Source organism: Serinus canaria, chromosome 1 (assembly GCF_022539315.1).
Source record: "Serinus canaria isolate serCan28SL12 chromosome 1, serCan2020, whole genome shotgun sequence".
Lineage (NCBI taxonomy): Eukaryota > Metazoa > Chordata > Aves > Passeriformes > Fringillidae > Serinus > Serinus canaria.
The window spans coordinates 87,507,203-87,528,035 of record NC_066313.1 but is presented as its reverse complement, the minus strand read 5'-3'; the positions used below and the strand labels follow the sequence as shown (position 1 = coordinate 87,528,035).

At 38.5% G+C, this 20,833-nt stretch overlaps 2 protein-coding genes across 2 annotated transcripts in view; both read right to left on the bottom strand.

Moving 5' to 3' along the window:
- GCC2 (GRIP and coiled-coil domain containing 2) overlaps positions 1-6,339 on the bottom strand; it is a 30,715-nt gene extending 24,376 nt beyond the window's left edge. The window contains exons 1-5 of the mRNA XM_030234258.2: positions 6,218-6,339; positions 3,248-3,310; positions 2,543-2,627; positions 1,404-1,471; positions 152-256 (exon numbers count right to left, since the gene is read on the bottom strand). Of these exons, the coding sequence (XP_030090118.1) occupies positions 152-256; positions 1,404-1,471; positions 2,543-2,627; positions 3,248-3,310; positions 6,218-6,319 (423 nt within the window). The 5' untranslated portion in view covers positions 6,320-6,339. The remainder of the gene's footprint in view (positions 1-151; positions 257-1,403; positions 1,472-2,542; positions 2,628-3,247; positions 3,311-6,217) is intronic.
- Positions 6,340-13,567: 7,228 nt separating this feature from the next.
- Positions 13,568-20,436, bottom strand: SULT1C4 (sulfotransferase family 1C member 4). The gene is made up of 8 exons (XM_009085438.4): positions 20,261-20,436; positions 19,261-19,437; positions 17,522-17,659; positions 16,241-16,338; positions 15,801-15,927; positions 14,476-14,570; positions 14,088-14,268; positions 13,568-13,929 (listed from the first exon to the last, which is right to left on the bottom strand). Exons 2-8 carry the CDS (start codon positions 19,415-19,417, stop codon positions 13,817-13,819), a joined length of 909 nt encoding a protein of 302 aa, XP_009083686.2. The 5' UTR covers positions 19,418-19,437; positions 20,261-20,436; the 3' UTR covers positions 13,568-13,816.
- Positions 20,437-20,833: the final 397 nt, after the last annotated feature.

The window sequence follows — 20,833 nt, the reverse complement described above, 5'->3', positions numbered from 1 at the left end:
ATATAAAGCCTTTATATTTTTAAAATTTTTTTAAGAGACAGAACACAGGTAACTGAAGAAAAAGATTAAAATTAAATACACAACAAGGAAACCTAGAAAATAAATAAAATTCTGAAATATTTCAGTAATGTTCCATGGCTCATTTCAGTACCTCTGCTTCTTGCTTTATTTGACCATTTTCTTTTTTCAGAGCTATGCACTGCTGCTGACTTTCAGCTTTTTCCAGAAGCACCACATCCAGCCTTTCTGTGAGAGCCTAATATTAAATGAGAAAGATCACTGAAAGAAGGGTTTCTAAACAATGGAAACAGTGATTTCTGCAAAATGTAGAAACTCACATATAGATTATGACACTTTTTGTCAAATAAACACATCAGTCAGCAATTTAAAAATTGCTTTCAGCCCAAATAAAACTGATATGAAATAGGGAGACTAAAACAATTTTTGGTTCTTTTAAAAATTGTACTTGTGATCAGCTAACTTTTTATTACCAGGTGATAGTGGTGAAGTTCCCTTTTTGTAGAAAAGAAATCTCCATCCAAATTATTCAAAGCAATTTTCTAATTGAGAAATTCCTCGTCACTACCAATATTCACTTTTGTATGCTATGACACTTATCTTGAGAAAAACAGATCCTTAAAGTATTTCTTGTGACATGCAACTTGAATTATGCGTTTCTAATCTCATCAAATAATTGTCTCAGAACTTTTCTAAATGGCTAAAGTCTTTCTGCAATGGTCACTCCAAAATAAACAAAAGCCAGTCTAACCAGCCAAACAAGGAAAAGTCTTGATGGGGACATTCACAGAGTCACAGAATAGTTTGGCTGGGTGGGGACCTTTAAAGGCCATCTAGTCTAACCCCCCTGAAGTGAGCAGGGACATCTTCAACTCCATCAGGTGGCTCAGAACCCCATTCAACCTGATCTTGAATATGTTCGGGGTGGGGAATCTACCACCTCTCTGAGCAACCTTTTCCAATGCTTCACTGCCCTCTGTGTAAAAAAAAATAAAAAATATCTTCATTATATCTGATCTAAATCAACCCTCTTTTCCTTTAAAACTCCATTATCCCTTGTTCTACTGCAACAGGCCATGCTGAAAAGTTTGTCCACATCTTATAAGCTCCCTCCAAGTACTGAAGTGCTGTGGTAAGCTCTGCCTGGAAAGTGTACTACTCTGTGTATTCCTCACAGAACCAAGAGCGCTTGCTGGCAAGTGGAGTAGGGACGTGAGGGGAGAAGGAAACAAAAAAGTTTTTAGGAAGTGTCTTGGACTCCTGCAGATTGATTCCATTCAATTTGAATAACGGTTTTCAAGCTATTAACTTTTTACCAAATTATTTCTGTGGATTTATTTCACTAACTTTACATAATACAATAGAAACCAATTACGTATTCCTACCTGAATAATATCATCAGCTCCTGCAGTAGCTGCTTTAGATCTGAGTTCTTCAATTTCTTTCTCCAGTTCTTAAAATGTAAAGAAATGTTACAGTATGAATTGATGCTCCATCACAGTAGCAAATTTTAGTAAATCCTGTGCCTGACAACATTTCTATTCAAATAAAAGAAGTCTTTTACTTCACCAATTTTTGTTTGTTACTGAGTGATAGACAGGACTAACAGGAAGAGAACAAATATTCAGTACTACTTCTCCAGTCCTGACACCGACTATGGTTTCCTGAGGAAGCAAAACTTCCTGGCTTGGATAGAGGGACAACAGATAGAAATTCTTCTGAAGATCATCCATCTTACCTTCTAGTACATGGTCAATTTAAACCAGAGGAAAGATACTCAGTTTCTACTGTTTCTCTAAAAATAGGCAGCAAGCAGAAGAACAAGATCTTATGAATAACCACAGTGAGGAAAAGCCTGGTACAGCCCATTTCTGTATCCTTATTGTTTCAGAGGGCAGCTACCAGCAGTCAGCATAACTGTCATTCCAAACAAGGGGAAGTGACACCGGTCCAAGCAGTGGGCCACTGGAGGAAAAGAGACTGCAGAGTGGACAAGGACAGCACATGAGAGCACAGATTTACAGGTACTTTTAGGTGTTAAGCAGAAAATTTTGTTTGGTCTGTTTTACAATTTCTTGTTAAAAGCAATAAATGATCAAATATAAAGTAGCAATCTATCTTAAAGGAGTCATTGTACTCTACAACAAACTATACTAATTATGCACAAACACACCAGAAACTCTTCCTCCCATTTGCTTCCTGAAAAGCAACCTGCACCAATATGGGGAAGAGACAATGACAAATCCCACGTCCACCTTTCCACAAGCTATACTGTTCCATCATGCCATCCTGTCAAACCAAAATGAACTTAATACCTGACAAAAGCAATGTTTCTTTTCTTCTCTTTCTTAATCAAATTACTTTGGTCCTTATCCTTCCACCATAAATAGCAATATTGAAGAAAAATAAAATCTAGTATTTTTGCCTAGAATTTAAATCTTCCTATCAAAAACACACAGTGATATTTGAAAAGGTCAGGTAGTGCCAAGCATTAAGGTAGAAATTGCACTTTTCAGTAAGATACCTGCACATCTTGACTTCACTTTCTGTATAAGCATCATTTGCTTTTTTGCAAACTTGATGAGGTCTTCTTTGGGCAATGTGTCCAGCTGTAAATAAAGTATGTATCAGAGAAACCAGTTTCCTCTAACCCAGAGGAAAATAGAAACAAGGCATTTTAGCATCAGACTTCCAAAAAGCTGAATTTTAGGACAAGAAACTCTTACCACACATTTGCAAGAAGTGTAACATTTCAAAGAAGAGTAACAGTCCAAGTTACTGATGTTGTGTTATCCAATTCTATTTCAATTACAGAAACAGAAACTACTCCCCATTCTGTACTTTTCTGAAACAATTCTGAAGCACACAATTGGGCACCATTGGTTAGGAAAACTCAGTAAGGAAGGATTACAATTCAGTAATACAATTTGAACAATATTTTGAAAATTTACTTCAACTATATGCAAAGATGTCTGTGTCCATTATGAAAAAGTCTGCTGCCAAAACTGGATGCTATTAATAATTTATCAGATATAACAGGATGTGAACATATCAAAAAAAGATTTTTTTCCTCATGGTTTCCAAAACACTTTATCTTAGTGTTTATAAGTTAATTTTTCCTGTCTAGAAGAAATGCTAAAAATATCTGTCTTCCTATTAGTCATAGCTTGCATGCTAACCCTTGCAACTACTGCTGTCCAAATAAATTAGGTTTGTGAGGACTGATTACCTTTGATTTGCCTGATCCTGGTGTGCCAGAAGATGCCACCATCTCCTGCCCAGCATCTTGAACCTACAACAAAATAAAGTACAATCTGCAGTAACAGACATTTTGGTGTAAGACTACCAAAAGAACTAACTGAAAGGCTCCAAACAGAGAGGAACTGAATATAGCGAAAGCAAAAGAAAAAAAGCAAAACAAAATTTTTAAAACAACATGGATTTGTAGGATGAGTCAGAAACATAGTGGAAAAAGATCTACTGTGATTATTAGAACAGCAGAATGGAAAGCTCCCAATGTCCAAACCAGAATGATTTTATGATTCCATTACTGAACAGACATCTAGAGCTGATACAATATTGCAAATTAATTTTATTTGCAAGCAGTTTCAAAAGCTTGACTCACTATCTTGTTCTTAAAAGAGCCATTAAAAAAAAAAAAAGGGAAGACCAACAAAAAAAAAACCCAAAACAAACAAACAAACCACCCAAAAACCCAGCAAACAACAACAAAAAAGCCACCCAAAAAAACTTGTAGAGGAGTTGCAGTTAAATCAAAGCTTGGGAACTTCTGAACCACATAAGCTCCTAATCTTTTTTGTTTCCTTCTTAAACACACTGGTTTATCACTACAATTGTTAGCCTATCAAATATATTCCAAAAGATTCAGCAAAGTCAGGGCTCATTTGGACAAATTATAACCCTTCTCTTCCTTTTTTTTAAAACATGCTCGTGCCCACTAGGATTGCTGGCCTGACAAACATATCTGAAAAGGCTCTACAAATTCTGGGCTCTCTATCCCTAAAACATATGCAAAATGCTTTCTACTGTAAACTTCCACAGATCTAATCTGGGAGGGAGACTGTTGCTTTTCAGTGGTTTAGATTGGATATGCTTATAATCAGGAACACAAAGAAATGGATGCAGCCACAATGCTGCAAAGGAAAAGGGAACAGATCCTTCCAATATATTAGGAATAGCATTTCCAAGCCTTCACCTTTACCCTACTTTTTTCTTCATACTATCTATCATATGTGCATGAGTATAAAAGTGAAGAGGTGTATATATAAATATTTGTATTTTAATATATTTAGATCTTTGTGTGTATGTATACACACCTACCCTCACTTTTATTCTGCTACTGTCTTCATTCTGCCAAAAAAATCAAAACCCTTATAGTAGAAACTAAGGAATAACCAAACTAGATCTGACCACTATGAGTGAGAATGGACAATCACTAATAATTTAGACAGAAGAGGTGATACAGATAACAAAAAGCACCACCTTTAGAAATATGAGTTCAAGTACAGACCAAGGACAAAGGCAGTTATAGTCATCTTTGTAATACATATGCTAAGTATTTGGGTGGTTTTTTATGATGGCAAAAGGAAACTTATTAAAAAACCCATGCTGTACAGCATTAGAGAAAGAAAAGCCATAAAGTTTCAGATTTTCTTAGCATTTACAAAGGAGTGTAACATTTACACTCCTTTGTCAACATTTACACTCATAATATTTTAGCACTTGGACAGCATAATCAATTGTCACAAACTGCATGTACTGTTCAGAAAATGACAGTTCACTGCTCTCCATACTACAGCAAGGTCAGATGAATTTTCTTCTCACAATAGTTTTACTCCTTTAAGCTACAGAATCACATACTGTGTAAAACAATGCATTCAGTTTTGCTCTTCTGGTAACAGAAACCAGAGGCAGCTCATTCAGAGGGCTTCACCCACTTGAGTTAGAAGAAAAATTATGAAGATGAGCTACCAAAAAACCCTGAACTTTTCATTGATTAGTTGCATCCAAGCTGTGAGCCAGCAGCTACTAAGCATGCTTTTAAGCCCAATACAATCCTGCATGATTTCCAGTCCACCATTCTGAATTCTGGATGCTTCCACAATTTACTGATATATATATATATATATATATACACACATACACACACACATTCTTTATTTAGATTTTATTTCAAGCCTACTTTACCCCCCACACTAAGGGGTTTCTATGCTACATTTCAAGATGTTCTGTGTATTTTAACTGCCATCTATCCCTTATCTTTGCAATAGCTTAACATACTCTTAGAAAGCCTAACCAATGCATAAATGCAATATACTAGCTTTTGCTGTGAACTGTGGCAGTAGTGGTCATCATGTACAGCAATTTTCTGAGCAGTATGCAACTATTAGACATCACCAACTCTAAGTGTACCAAGCCACACCAAAACTCATTTTGACTTGTGCTTGCTTCAATCAACAGTGTCACTGAACCTCTATTAGAATGTGGCACACGAACAGCACAGACACTACCGGGAGAGTTAATTTAATGTGTGAACTTAAAATTCCTCCATGTTGCCTTTGGATTTGCCTTGATGTTTATAAAAGCTACACTGGATACAGACACCTCAGTGGTTTTATTTGTTTGCGTTGGTAGGTGTTTCACAGCTGACGTCCTGTTAACCCATCGGGTCACCTCAGTGGAAAAGGAACCCTTGTTCGCCCGTGGGTGCTGTCACACAGTAACCACCCGCCGCCCTGGCCGTATGTCACCCGAGTGTCGCTCCCCGGGAGTCAGCGCTGCCCGCTCTCCTCAGCCCGTGCCCACAGGACGACGTCCCCACCTTCTAAGCAGGAGGGGCACTGAACAAGCCCCTTGCAGCCCGCAGCGGCGCCCGCATTTCCGCAGGGCAGAGGCAGCGGCAGGGCCCCCCTTCCCACCCCCGGCTCCCGGCCTCCCTCACAGCTGCGCCACCCGCGGGGGCTGCGAGACGGCGGCAAAGGGCACCCAGTGGCCCGCGGGCTTCTCCCCTCGTCACCGCGGGAAGGGAAAGGAACCCGCGGCGTGGGAGGGGCTGGTCCGCACCTTCCCCGGCTCCCCGTGCTGCACGCCAAGGTCACGCACCGCCCCCTCCGCACCCGCCCCAGCTGCGGTGACCCCTGCGGCCCCTCTGCCCAAGCCGCGCCGCCCGCCGCGTTACCTCCATGGCGGGGCCGGCCGGCTGCAGGGGCGGGGAGATCGGGGCGCCACAGCCGCTGCCAGCGCCGCTACATCCTCCCCGAGCCGCTTCCGCCTCCGTCATCCCGGCACGCCGGGCTCGGCCTGTCTGTCACGGAGCGCCGCCCCGGGGGCGGGCGGGGACGAGGTGAGGGCTCAGGGCCTCGGCCGCTGTGCTCGCTTATACCGGCCCGTCGGCTGGGCCATGGGTATCGCCGGCGACCGACCTCATGTTCTCCGCCGTATAAAAAGGGGAAAGGGGAAGGGGTATGGCTGCAACATGAGTGCACCCCGCTATTCCCTGTTCCTGAAGGCTCCTAAGGTCAAAACAGCGCTGCAGGCGCGTCTCTCATTGCCGCCATAAGGAGAGTTTGAGGTGAAGGGTGACGTGCTCGGGCAGAAACGCAGCGTTTTAAGACCCTGTTTTTAATACCTTGATGGAAACACAAATTGATTTAAATTATTTATCCAATAAATGCGACGGGTGCCAGTAGGATGGTGCCAGAGTTTTCATCAGTGCCCAGCGACAGGACAAGGAGCAATGGCCTTAAATAAAACCACAAGAACTTTCACCCCAACATGAGGAGGAGTTTCTTTAGTTAAGGGTGGCAGAGCACTGCCACAGCTACTCAGGGGTCTTGGGGAGTCTCCCTCTGGAGACATTGAAACCCCACCTGGACGATTTCTTTGGCACCTGCTCTAGGTGACCCTGCCTTGGCAGGAGGGTTGGATGAGATGGTCACCAGAGATCCCTTCCAACCCTAAAAATTCCATCATTCTGTAAATTCAGAAATGGATGTGAAGGACTACCAGAGCAAGTAGCAGAACCTAGGTGTTACGGCTTGTAATTACATGTTCTTAAAGACACTTTTTATGCCTGTTTGAGTAGGTGTTTGTGGGGAACAATGCCTACTTTAAAGGGCACACATTTTTCATTGTAACCATGCTTGCACTTTGGTGGTGCATGAATAATTTTTCACATTTCATGATCAGTAATTGATTTTTAATGAAAGGTTGCCTGGGAAAAACAATTAAGGCATATTATTCTGTTTATGGTTCACTGGGTGAATACTGAATATCACCAAATTAATTGTAATGTCATGAGAGAATATGTATTTTAATAAAAAAGGAGAGTCGTTTGTTGAAATGCTTGTCTTGGAAGAGTAATTGCATTTTTCCAAGTCTGCTTACTGTCATTCTTCTTGTAAAATTCAAATGGCAAATAATGACAAAAAGCAGGAAGGTTCTTCACCTATACCTAAGAAAGTATTTCTTTTTTTTCCACCTCCAAGTCATTCACTGTCCATTGCATATATTCATATATATCTATTTATGCAGCTACACGACAGTAGCAGGAGCACGTGGTTCCATGTTCACAGAGGTTGCTGGCAAGGAACAGATATCCCTAACCAAACAGCATGACAGTGTTTTTTCATTACTTCTATTATTATAATTTTTAAAAGCTTTAGAGGACATTAAACAGATTTATTCTTTCCTTCCCCTTTCGCATTGGGATACTCTGAGCTGGTTACCTGTGCCTGGGTTGCTCTGATCTAACATGGGAATTTCACACAATTTCAAGAAGAGCTTTTTGAGATAGAGTCCTTCCAAAACCATTCCAGAGCAGAAGCTTTTCACCAAAAAATAAGCCATATTGTACCTCTGTGCTTTGAGGTCAGCCTCCAACTGAATTTGAATATTTGGGAAGAATGCTGTAGGAAACTAACCTTCTCTTTTGGGAAACCACAGAGAAAACAATGTTTCATGCAAATTTGTTCCTTCTGCCTTTCTTCAGAGAGTATGTATTATGTACTAACTCTTGGGTCATCTCATTATTTAACCTACAAGGGAATTGATTTTGGAGCTCATCCAAGACAGACACAAAAGACTTTTCAGAGGAGTTAGTACTGAAGACAATGAGCTACCGGCTCACTCATTGCAGGCTTTCTGTAGCTGATTCTGGCTAGGGACCACTCAGCACTCCCTCCAATTTATGTAACAGAGTTTAGGCATATTGTACATTTGAGATTGTCTTAACAGTCTTTCATTCTGGTCCTGAATTGCAGCAGCAATTGGGAAGAATCCTGGTTAGGGAACGGTAGAAGAATTTTAAAAGCTTCTAGAATAACTATAAGAAAAAAGATTGAGGATTTTGTCTGTTGATTGTTTCAGTTTGTTACAATGAAGTGCAAGTTGCTCTGAATTTTATGGGGAAAAATGTTGATTTGTACCTGCAATAGTCTGATAAAGTTTTCTTAAGTAACTTATGAATTGTGTCTTACCTATCTAGTAGGAGACAGTAAGCTGATACATAATAAGTGCAGCTAATTTGAGACAAGATAAGTGAGAAAAACAAGAATAATTTACATAGTCCATATATCCCATGATTTTATTATCTTTGTAAAAGATAATTAATTCACATTTTTAAATAGCATTGTCTATGTAGAACAAGACATTTATGGGATGCCAAGAGATTTATGGGATGTGTTGGGGCAGATCATAAAAAATTTTCAATTCTGCTTTCATTGAGAAGACAAGTCCCACAGCACTGTAATTAATCCTTACATCAAGGCAGGGTACAAATGCTTGTTCACTATCATTGGAGTTATCAGACCTCCAAGAATTTTCTGAAGAGCACAGAATGAGAAAATGCCTGTAATTTTGCTACTGGGGAATGTGTTTTCGGCATAAGGGAGCAGATACTTTAAATACTTGCCATTGTAGAATCTGTCTTTGCAGCAAGTTCTGAGGATTGCAGACTCTTAGTTTTGACCCATGCTGGGCCAGTCAGAGTTCTTGCTTTGAGCTGCTGCTATGCCTTTTTTACATGCCAGGTAAATATAAAGGAAAACAACATATGAATATATAGTACATTAACTATTCTTCTCTGTTTGGAACCTTAAAGCACACCTCCTGTGCAGATTAACTGCAAATTATTTGGCTGATTATGGCCATTTTGTTGGATTGAGGTTCAGTAGGTTCCCACAGGAACCTACTGAACCTCAATCCAACAGGTGGTACAGTGGAATGGTACAGTGAAAAAAGAGTTATTTCTCTCACTACCATTTTGTGTATGAAGGATTTGGTTAGGTGTTAAAAAATTAGACTGTATATACAGTCCTTAATTCTGGTCTTAAAATGTAACAGGAAACAGAGGTGGGTAGTTTGGTGTTCTCACCAGCAATGGCCAACAAGCCTTTTGATAGATTAATGTAAAACTCCCACAAAGAACCATTTTGTTTTCACAGCTAGTATGGGGTCTGGCTACAAAAGACTGTTCTATTGTTAACAGCACATGGAGAACCTTTACTTGCACACAGATAGTAGCAAATGTAGCTGAGTGTATTTGGTACAATGACAAACTACTGTGAATCAGAAGGCCGAATTTTACCAAATAAAAAATATTAGTTACCTTAATTTTTAGGTGCCTGACCTTAGATTCTACCTGTATTTATATTGCCTGTACCACATCAGGAGCTAGTGTAGCTTGCTTTTGACATGATGCCTCTGTTTCCACAGTCATTGGAAATGAGTATGATTCTATTGGGAGCCTTCAGTTCAGAAGGCAGTCTGAGCTCACACAGCTGATAGATACCAACTGCCTTTGCAATAGCCAGTGCCAAAGCCCTTCTGCAAAAGAATCCATGAGTAATTTGCTGCTTTGACATTAACCACAGGGTGCTGCTGAATGATGGCTTTTCTGATCTACCTACACAGCGCTTGTTCTGGAGGGCAGGCGTAGCCTTGTTTGTTATCCTGCCTAAGCCCATTACTTTCAGTCTGGCAGCATAGTTTGGCTGCATCTTGGAAGTATGAAGGGCTTAACTCTCACTCTCAATGCGCCTCTAGGCTCACCAACAGCCTACACTGAGACCTTGCAGCATTCATTGAGGTTGTGAGGGAAATGAAAGCTTCAGTCCAGGCTTAAAATATGTTAATGCACTTCTGAAAAATGCCAGAAATAATAATTAACCTTGTTGTCAAGGTAAAACACTTTATGAGCACGATGATGTAAACTATTAATATAAAGTATGATATCCATATCCTGTATGGATAGGGCACATTACATTAAATCTTCTTCCTCTTCATGGTCTGTTTTCCTAACTGGAGAAAGAGTGACTTTCAGTTCAAGCATGAAGCAGATCATCTACAGTTAGATTAGTGGAAAGGAAAGCATTGCCCCTCTGTCTTTGAATGCTAGCTAGGAAGATAGAACAGCTCCCTTCTCTGTTTCTTTCTTTAATTTTTTTGGTGCTCTGTGCTTCTTTCATTATCTTTCACAAATGATTGCATTCCATGTGAAGGTAAGATGTCTCCCCTAGCTGATATTGACAGCCAAGCTCAAGGGGGAATATGACTAATCTAGAATTAATACAGCAGTGTCTTTTAAATAGTCTGCATTGAAGCAGGAATCTTTAGTCATTCCTGTGGGAGGATTTGTTTTGGAAGTTGTTAATGCAGAGCTGCAAAACAGAATAACATGAGCAACTAACATTTATCAATCAGCACTGACCCTGAAACATTTTTTAGAGATGAATAACAAAGTTTCTGTAGTATCAAAACCCAGCAGGGGCACTTTCTTCTGTAAGAAGAAACAAGCAGCATCAAAGAAGTTGCTGTGGGATTGCATTAGCTAAACTGACACAAGTCTTGTTAAACTGACATTGAAGATGTTGCATCTGAGAAGGTTAGTAAAACTGTGCATCTAGATAACTGGATGAAAATAAAGCATGGATGTATTTTTAGGACTAATGTCTAATATATTTGTGTACAGTTTTATCCTCACAGTAAACAGTCATGTGTTTGCATCAGAAGTGTGACAATAATTTAAATTATTTGAAATAATGTGGCTGTACACATACAATCTCCTTCTGCAGGTGCTCATTGATTTACAGTATCTTACATAAAAATATATTAAATCTCTTACCAACTTGTGTTGGTATTAGTAAAAAAAAATCTCCATATACATCATTTAAAGCTCTTCTGTACATAGCAACTGCCAGACCTAAAGATATGGAAGTTAAAGGCACTGTAGATGAGGGCACCCTCCAGGCATATACCCAGAAGCAGATGCACAATTCTTTTGACATACAGTCAAAATAGACACCAAACCATGGTAGAATCTATGGCCTTTAAAGGATGCATTCACCCATTAACCTTTTTCCAAAATTTTTTTTCATAACTACAGGTCAAATTTGCAGTGGTAGCAATAAACTACTCCCTGCAGTTATACACTAGTGAACATTTTCCAAGTCATGATTGAATCCATAAGTTGATCTCTCAGCTATGGTGGCTTGAGAAGGCATAAAAAGCAGAAGTCTCCACTTTTCTATCCTCCTGCCAGCTATATTTTGTAAATAGTTAAAGTTCCTGTCTCTGAATATATAGAAAGATAATATCAATAGCATAAGAAAAGCCACTTAGGTAGCTACACATCAAGTGTTTGTTTCTCCCCTTTTGTATTCTAGGGCTGCAATCTGACCTGTGGTACTTTTTATCTGTTGTTTACAGCAGATGAATTGCAGCTGGGTGAAAAGTTACCTAAGGAAGTGAGTGCAAAGGTGACTTTCCCAATGTGATACTAGTCCCTTATAGTATGGTGCCTCTATCCTTGCAGTTGCTATGCAACTCCCTTTTCAAATAAGGCTTCAGCCACTGTCAGCATTTTGCTTTTCTGATAGTTTTGAGATTTCAAGGGAGGAGCAAACAGGTCATCTGTGTGACCTTTTGTACAGCACTGCTCATAAAATGTCACCAAGCTCCTGAGTTAAGCATGTTTTTCATTTACTGATACCTCTTGCGGCACTGAATGAGGATTAGATTGACAAACTGTGCTGACTCACATGGTTTCATAGAGCAACCCAAGGGAAATATCTTAAAGAGCAGGCAACACCTTTTCTTCATACTAGTGAGACAGTAAATCAAGTTAATCACAAACAAAACCCAAAGAAGTAGCAAAAAGCTCCTCAAGCTGGTATTTAGCCTTGCTGTGATGAACAGCTCTGCCTCTGACAGATAATTTTTTCTCAGGTAGTCATTTTACTGAGCCACCCTTTGTTTGTGGGCAGGAATCTGTGGACCTGAAGTTTTTTTTTTTTTTTAATTATACTAATGTAGTAAAGACATGCTTCCAGTTTCAGTGATTCCTGCATTTTTGGGGAAAACTCTGTGGGCCAGGACAATGTAACTCCTACATTTACCAGGCAACTTTTTGTTTGCTTTCAAACTGATGCAAGGTATTGCTGCCCTTTATGATTGCATTCACTTTAGATATCTGCTGCCCTTTATGGCTGCATTAATGACCGCAGTATGTGAATTAAATAAGTAGCCTGAAATGAGCTTTGCATTTGAGAGCTGCTCATATTGCTGCAGCTTTTTAGCTTACTTTTAACTCTCCATGAGCCAAAGAGAAAATATCCCCAGCAAACATTTTTTGTATTAAACTTGACTAAACTAGACTAAATGAGACCAAGACGGTACTTTCCTTTAGCTGCTGTAATCTACATTCTGTTCCCTCTAACTTTCAGAGTGTGAACTCAGTCAAGCAGGAAAGTTTCTGGCCTTTTTTGCGTGCCAACTCCATGATGGCACTTTAAATCCAAAAGTGGATTGGTAACAGTAGCCTATAATTAAGTGGGTTATGAATTTCTTTAGTTAATTTTGCACAAGCTCAAAGCAAGGCTGTAGTTGTGGTACTAATGCTAAAGCAGAACTGGTTTTTATTTTCCAGTATCTACCAGGCCCTATTGCAACTAAGAGCCCTCAACAAGATGTTTATACATTTGATTCATAGTAAGGTAAAGGAGAAGGGAATGACATGAAGTATCTGATGAACACTTTTACAACAGTGAAGAGGGAGTTGACATTTGCAGCATTGACTCTTCACCTGGTTCCTACCAACTTTCAGAATTTTCTAAATGTTACAAGAACACTATGATATCTAATTCAGAAGGCAAATGTGAGATGCAATTAAGACTACTGTGCCCACAGCTAGACTGTAAATAAATGCCTCTTTATAGCCCTTAAGCAATTTTTATCAAAGGAAGTAATGGGTGTTTGATGTTTTTGGAAAGGTTGCTTTCATTTCAACAGCATTTCTTATATCCAACTTAAAATGGGAGAAAATGAAATTTATTCTACTTTGTGTACTTCTGTTCCTCTCTTTATACTTGACCACCTTTAAATTTATATATTGTTATTTATTGATTAATGTTCATACAACCTGTGGCATTCTTTTAATACCTTTTTTCCTGTTGGCTCCTAGTTTCTGTTAGAGTTTGATTTGAAAATGCCAGCAATATCAACTGCAGTTTTACAAAGATCAAAACCCACAGCAAGTGTGAAATATTTTTATTAATGCTGAAAGTAACTGTGGTGGGGGGTGACTGTGAATTGTCCAGTGGAGTTATTTTCTTGAGGGAGATTTAAACTTTGGCATTATTTGGGCACTCTCCCAGTAATGAAAAATCAGTGATGTGTGAAAGGAAGATCTCGGAATGTTAGGGACACTGGCATTTTGTGAAAGAAAAGCAAAATATATAACATGGGAAAGGCTGAAATCATAAATTTCAATTGCAAGTAATTACAATTCCATGCGAAAAACAAGAGATGTATCTGACATTTTCTTCTTATAATCTTCATCAAATTTCTCATTCTGTGCCACAGTGAAATGATTCTTCCAGTCTGAAACGGTCCCTAAGAAGTGACAAAACAAAAAAAGAGAAAAGATTGATTTACTATTATTTCCTGAAGCTCATTATCCACAACTTACTGGATACTTGTACTTCAATGCTTATTTCAAAATGACAGAATGACAACCAGACAGGGTTGATGTCAGTAACAAACCTCAGTACCTTTTCTCATGAATGGGGAAATGGAATGATCCATTATTCCTTGAAAGTCTTTAGTGTAGTTTGCCATGGGGTTTTCTTTCATTACCTCAAATGAGGTGTTATGGACTATTTTGTTTAGAACCTCCTGACTCAGATCTTTCTCCAGGAACTTTGCAATCTTCTGAATTTCTCGCTTTGGATTCTGCAGAAACAATTACATGAGATAAGACACAGAGCTAGGAAAAGCAAAGAAATCAATCATGTGAGAGCTGCAATTCTCACACAGAGAAGATCAGGTTACTGTATGGTTTACTGATATGGGCATTATAGTATAAAATTGTTGCTTGTAGTAAGTATCTGCTAGACTCACAGATTTCAGAGCTCTATAAACATATGTTCAGCCTTTTACCTCCTTCATATCTTCATAGAAGAGATAGAGTATACGGTGCTTATCTTTTGCCTTCCACCATCCTTTTACGTGGTCATACCAGGAACCCCAGAGGACTGAAAAAGAAATAACAGCAGCAGCAGCTGTAAATGCTGATTGTGTCTTTAACACATGTGGCACTCATGTTTGCCTCTTAACCAGTACCTGTGAATTTCCAAGCTGGTTTTGAATCAGTATGGCTGTGATAATAAGCATTGCTGTGCTCTGTGTTTATTACAACATTTTTGCTATTAATCCCTCAGGTTTATGGATGCTCAGAGCAGGATTAATGTGTAACTGTAGAGGGCAGCAAATGCAGATGCATCATAGTCAGTGGAAACATAGATTTCCAGTGTTCATTTGATCATCTGGACAAGCCTTGTCTTAATTGGCCTTGCTTTGAGCAGGGCAGGGGTTGGAAATGTATGGACAACAAAAATCCATTCCAGCTTGCCTTATTCTATGATTCTACCTGGTTTTAATAATTGCTATGCTATCAGAAATGCCTGCTTCTCTCAAGTGCCAAAATGATTAGCTAAGACAGAAGTAGATACATTCTATATGTCTGCACTGGGACAGATAGTTCCCAAGGTGAGCTGGTCAAACACAAGACATAAGGTCTCCTTCGGATGTGTGACTCTCATGCTGGTCCAGACAGTGGTATCTCTAGGCTTACATAATGGCAAAAATATGAATGACCTAAGGAAGCTTTAATGACTCAAACTGTAAACTGCCATCCACTTGACCAGGTTTTGTTTCTTGGATATACTATGATATCAGCACCTCTTTTAGAAAGGGAAGAATCAGCTTTTGGGGTTGTCTTCCCTTAGTTAGAGAACTGTCTTTGTTCAGATGCCTGATTTTTAGATTCATTAATTCAGGTACAAAGACTTCCTTATCTCGAATTCATACGGCCCATTTCTAGCAAAATTAATTCTCCTCTTTTTTAAATTTCAAATTCTATCAGTTTATAGTAAGACCAGTTAAACCATTGTTCCTTTTCAAATGGCTTTTACCCTCAGAGAGAAGAGATGAAACCTGAAAATTGTCATATATGTTTTTGAATTATAACAGAATAAAGATTAATGTTTTTATTTTCTCTCAAAATGGGAGTATAAGGATAGATCTAATCCTTTAGGTAATAGTAAAAACCTGTGCTTGAAGAAAAGCTATGACTGAAACACCTTCAGCAGATATCCTTCCACAGCATCTGCACAGGATTTCAAACCTTAGCTGAAATTAAAAATTCAATGCCTGCATTCTTAAAATGATCAAAATCTCTTATACAACTGGTGGCAGGTAATCACCTTTTCCAGTCATGAATTTCTCCACAAACTCCTCCCAGGTTCCTGGATCAGGCAAACCTTTATTCATTCTGTGGAAATGGTAGTATGACACCAAGTTGTCTTTTGCATTTCTTGCCACATAGATTATCTTTATTGATATGAAAAGAGAGAGAGAGAAAGAAATTAACTTGCACATACCAATATAGATATTGAGCATCTCCTGGAGTTTTCTCTTAGAGCATGCTGGTAAAGATTTAAGAGGTTTTGCTTTAAAGCTGCCATTTTCTAAAATCCAGCTCAGATAACTTAGTCATGACTTCAGATTCCCACAGACTTCAGACATTAAAGGGAAAATATTTTTTAAGACCTTTTTATTTCCCAGCGATTCTGGAAAACATGTTCTTCCCTGGTTTATGTCACTTTCTTTGTCTGTGAGGTAGCATAGGGCTCTTCAGCCTTACCTTGCAGTTTTGTTCCCAGAAGGATGGAGGCAGCAGCTGCACAGGCAGATGAGTTTTTATTGTTCGTGGAGATGGCATGGCTTCAGCTAACTCCAGACCTGTGGGTTGTTTAATTATGAGATGTGAGTTGTTCTCTAAATTGCACTAGCACTTCTTTCCTATGCTCACACAGGTGATTGTGACTGTGACTTCCCAGCAGTTCACCTTGCACTGATCACTCATCTCCAAAGCACTTACATAGCATGATAGCATATATAACATTACATAAGCATCTTCAATGTTTCTAGAGAAAATTTGACCTGTGTATTTGAGTAGAAAAAGGGAAACACTGATTTATGTCTCTTTGCTTTCTTGGGCCCATACCTAACTCCTTCTCTCCAAGGGATAATGATGAATACTGATTTCTATTTATCCAACCAAAGTTTTTCCTTTGCAATATTTAAGGTGGACTACTTCCATCTTACAGGTAAGAAGTATTAGCTTCTTTCTAGGGTACTAGAATATGATGGCTGAGTAGACTTTGTGGAAAGCACATAAAGAGAAACTAGGAGAATAACAGTGGATTTTCCCTTTTAAACATCTATCATGACGTCCATGATTTTTTTCCCTGTCATCATCTATCATGCTCTGTCATCTATAATTTTTTTTGTCTCTCTCTGTGTCAACACAGTCTAGTTTAGAATGGAAAAAGTAGCACTTCTGCAGAGCTAGTCAAGCTTTTTAGCTTCAGATGTGAGAGTCTGACTTAATTTGTGTGGAAATGGAGCTCTTGCTGAGGGAGACTTTTGTAAGAAACTGCAAGCCAGTGAAAACTGCTGGTTGTCTAAATGTTCCATTGCTTGTTTAGATGACCAGGCCCTAGAACTGAGCAGCAGTTACTTGAAACAGTAGCAAAAGAACTGAAAACATTATGTGTCTTTTGGAAATAGGTCCATGACATATGTTTCACTTCCATGCAGCCTGTAATCTCAGAATAGCATTCAATTGCCCCCATGCTGCCATTTTATACATATCTGCTGCTGGTTTAGATACTGTGGAGTATCAAACACAGCTTCAGATACTACTACAAAACATCATGGTTTTCAGTAGCACCTGAAGCAATCCTATCTGCCAGTCTTGCAGCACCTTGAGTAGGACTAGATGTTGATGTAAAGTACCTTAATAGCCAAAATGGTGTTTAGTTCAAGAACAAAGCAAGTGGGATGTTTTACAGGAAACTTATGGCATCAGCACTATGTATTTGTTTTGTTTCATTTTGTCTAAAGTACAAATAATATTCACCTGAGTAACGGGCAGATGGAGGCTCTGCCAAAAACCACTCGAGGAAAGGGTGGCGTTTGTAAGTGGTCTCACGTTTACACTTATCAGTATCTCCATTTTGTTGAACCATATCCACTATTTCCTGTGTCCATGTGGTACCTGAAAAAGTCAAGTGTTTAGATGTTTCCCTCCAGGATAGCTAAGAGTTTCTTCTGCTAGGGAACTGAAAGCCAAAAGGATGGACTCTGTGCTAATGGGGGAAAGAATAGCATAGAAAATAATAAAAAAAAGAAAAAAATATTATAATACAAAATGCCTAATTAATCAACAAAGGTAATTCTCAAGGCTCAATCCAGGAATTCCATTTTAGACAGACTTCTTCTTGCCTAAAGAAATAAGTCCCTACACCAGTACTGAAAAAAACACTGGGATAAACTCACTATTGTTTGGAGAATATTATTTGCAGAGGAATGAAACTCCCTCCTTTAATCCATCACAAAAATTCAGCTATTTCGTTTTCATACTGATTTTGAGTAAAAAAATGCAATACCTGAACTTCAAGTGAGTTAAAATTCATACAGTTTGAAAATATAAAAAAGTGGCTGTATTTGCAAAGTTTCCGTTTGAAACACATTAATGAAAGTCAGTACAACATTTCATCTGCCTGAGTGACTGCAACATTTGTGAGAGTTACAGTACGGTGTATCTCATGTGTCTCTTTTCTTTTATAGCTGTCATCTCTGTGTCAACCACATCTCCTCTGAGGTACTGTGGCAGGTCAGCTAGAGAACAGGCTAAGGGATAAATTGGAAAGCAATTTAGGCAGGAGATTCAGCCCTTCTTAAGATGCTTGTGTTGTGCATCTCACACAGATATGACATAATGTCAAATGGAATCCTAACTTCATTTATTTTCAGTTCAGTGGCTGGAAGGTTTTAATCTCAGCTGGAAAAAATAATGTGGTTTTGCCTTTAGTATACAAGTTGTAAATCAAAAGCTTTTTCAAAAGGTCTTACAAAACTAACGGTGGGGTTTTTGTTAAAAATATTTTTCCCCTACTGATGAAAAAAAAAAGCCCTAAAAATCGTTGCTAATTCAAATAATTATTTTTTATGATGATCAAATTCTGCCATATCTGTTCCTGAATCTCCAAAACTGTACGTGTTTTTATTCATATAGAATTCATATTGATGCTTGTTATTCATTGTTTTCTTGTGTAGTAAGTAAAAAGGGTTTGATGAAGAGGAGAAATATTGTCCTGTCACCGAGTAAAATGCCAGATAGCTAATATTAATGGTGATATTTTATTTTGTTAGCCAAAATTATTAAATGAATTTGGTTATTTTAAAGAATTAATCAATTTTCAGAAATCACGACTAGTTTACACAAAAAGTCACTCCCTAAATACATTAATGTGTTCCATAGTCATACAGTCAGTTTCTCTTATATCTTAGTAATGATCACTTATTTCTAGGCATTGTTACATCACTACATATTGGTGGAAGACTCCAATATATTAACGTATATAATCTCAGTTAAAAGTAAGAATTTTAGGCCATTAGACTTTGGCTATTTGTGCTTCATAGAAACAGGTGGTTGTTGCATCTGCCAAAGAAGTCAAGAGTTATTAGACATAGCTTCCTGTCTTTAAAATATGTCTAGTATAGAGTTAACAAATATCAGTCACAACAGAAAAAACATATATCTCAACAATAAGCACTATGCCAAACTTTTCTATTCTGTTTCCTATCCACACCAACCTGCTTTTGCATAGGTTGCAATGAGCACATCATCAGGTTTGGCTTTGAACTTCCACACTTTGTCCCAAATGCTGGCAGTTGATTGTGGGAGGGGAACACCATCCAGTTCAAGTAACTCAGGTCTAACCATTGTCTCTTCCAGACTCAAATCTTTCATTTTTTTAATGGCAATGAGAACTGCATGAAGAAAAGCTTAGAATTAACATGGCTGCTCTGAAAAAAAATCTGAATTTACTCATCTTGAGGTCTCTCTTATTGACCAAATTCCATGTCCTCTGATTTCTTTTTGCCATGATTTGGCCTATCTGGATCCATATATAGATTCCTTAAAGCTGGATCTCATTTTCAGAAATGCATGGTGTATTGCTAGTGGTAGTTTTCTGTGTCTCTAAAAATCACTCTGTTTACTCAGATACAAGAAGAGAAAAGTCATTATTCTCATATCAAACACATTTATGTAAAATTCTGATGATCGGTATGAAGGCTTCTAAAGGTAAATAAAGTAATTAGAGGTGTGATTCAAAAGAAGGCAGAGATTAACAGCAGGTAAGGAAATCAGCATACAGGGCCTAACCCTTCCTCTGTGAAGAAAACAGAAACGCCTGCTAACACCCTTTGTGCCTTATACTCACAAAAATATTCGCGGACGTTTTCTGTGTTTGCTTCCTGGATCTTAGCACTCTTGGAACTCTTTGCTTTGTTTTGAAATATGTTGCCTGTAAATAACCTGAACTAAATTGATCATTAACTAAAGGTTGTTAAACTTTAATTATGTGAATCAATCTGTTTTACAATAACTAGTTATTGATTTCTGAATTTTTCCCAGGGAGACCTCTTAGGCATAACTTTCAGAGCTTCAGAGTCTGGTCAGAAGAAAGCTGTGCTTAAGGGGAGGCTGTAGAAATAATCTCAACTAAAAATATCTTTCAGAAAAAACGACATTTCAATCCCAACAACAAACATTGCTAGAATATTTTCTTTAGTTTTCTTGTTTACTTACGGCAATTTCATACAGATTCAACTGAGCAGAGTGAGATGTTGGATTGGTGGCTGGGCAGTCACTCAAGAAATTTTTTGAAAAAATGAAGGAAAAAGATACTTTCCAGAGATTTTTTCTTGCTTAAATGTCTTCAGTCCTTGGCTGTATTGATAACTATGCAGGAACTTAAATCTTCCGGCACAAGTAGGTTAAAAACTTGTGTGGGTGGAGATTCCATTCTTCCTATCAGTGTGAGGAGAGTAAAGGAGGAAGTGCAGCAGAAGTCAACAGCTAAGCAGTTTTTCTGGCATGGTTTGTGAAATCCTTTCTAATCCTGAAAGAAAAACACTTGGAATTCTCATGTAAAGGGTGATTCTTTACTGGCAACAACATAAACTGTCAGTCAGTAGCTCCAGCAAGATTATTAATTTGTCTTGCTCATTGTCAGCAGTCTTGAAATAATTAATTTTCTTCCTAATATCTCATCTAAATTGCAAAGATCCTGTGTGTACAGGCAAAGGAAAAAACATCCCAAAAATTTTATTCTCTACTTCCCATCAGCAGATGATCCAGCCACCTCCCAGGAAGCAGGGC

Bases quoted from the DNA above. Each gene is read 5' to 3' on its own strand.
- SULT1C4 (XM_009085438.4), bottom strand. From the start codon at position 19,417: ATGAAAGATTTGAGTCTGGAAGAGACAATGGTTAGACCTGAGTTACTT. The intron at 16,339-17,521 runs GTGAATATTATT...AACAACCCACAG, and splicing joins TCCATCTGCCCGTTACTCAG to GTCTGGAGTTAGCTGAAGCC. The intron at 13,930-14,087 runs GTACTGAGGTTT...GTCACTTCTTAG, and splicing joins TTCCCCATTCATGAGAAAAG to GGACCGTTTCAGACTGGAAG.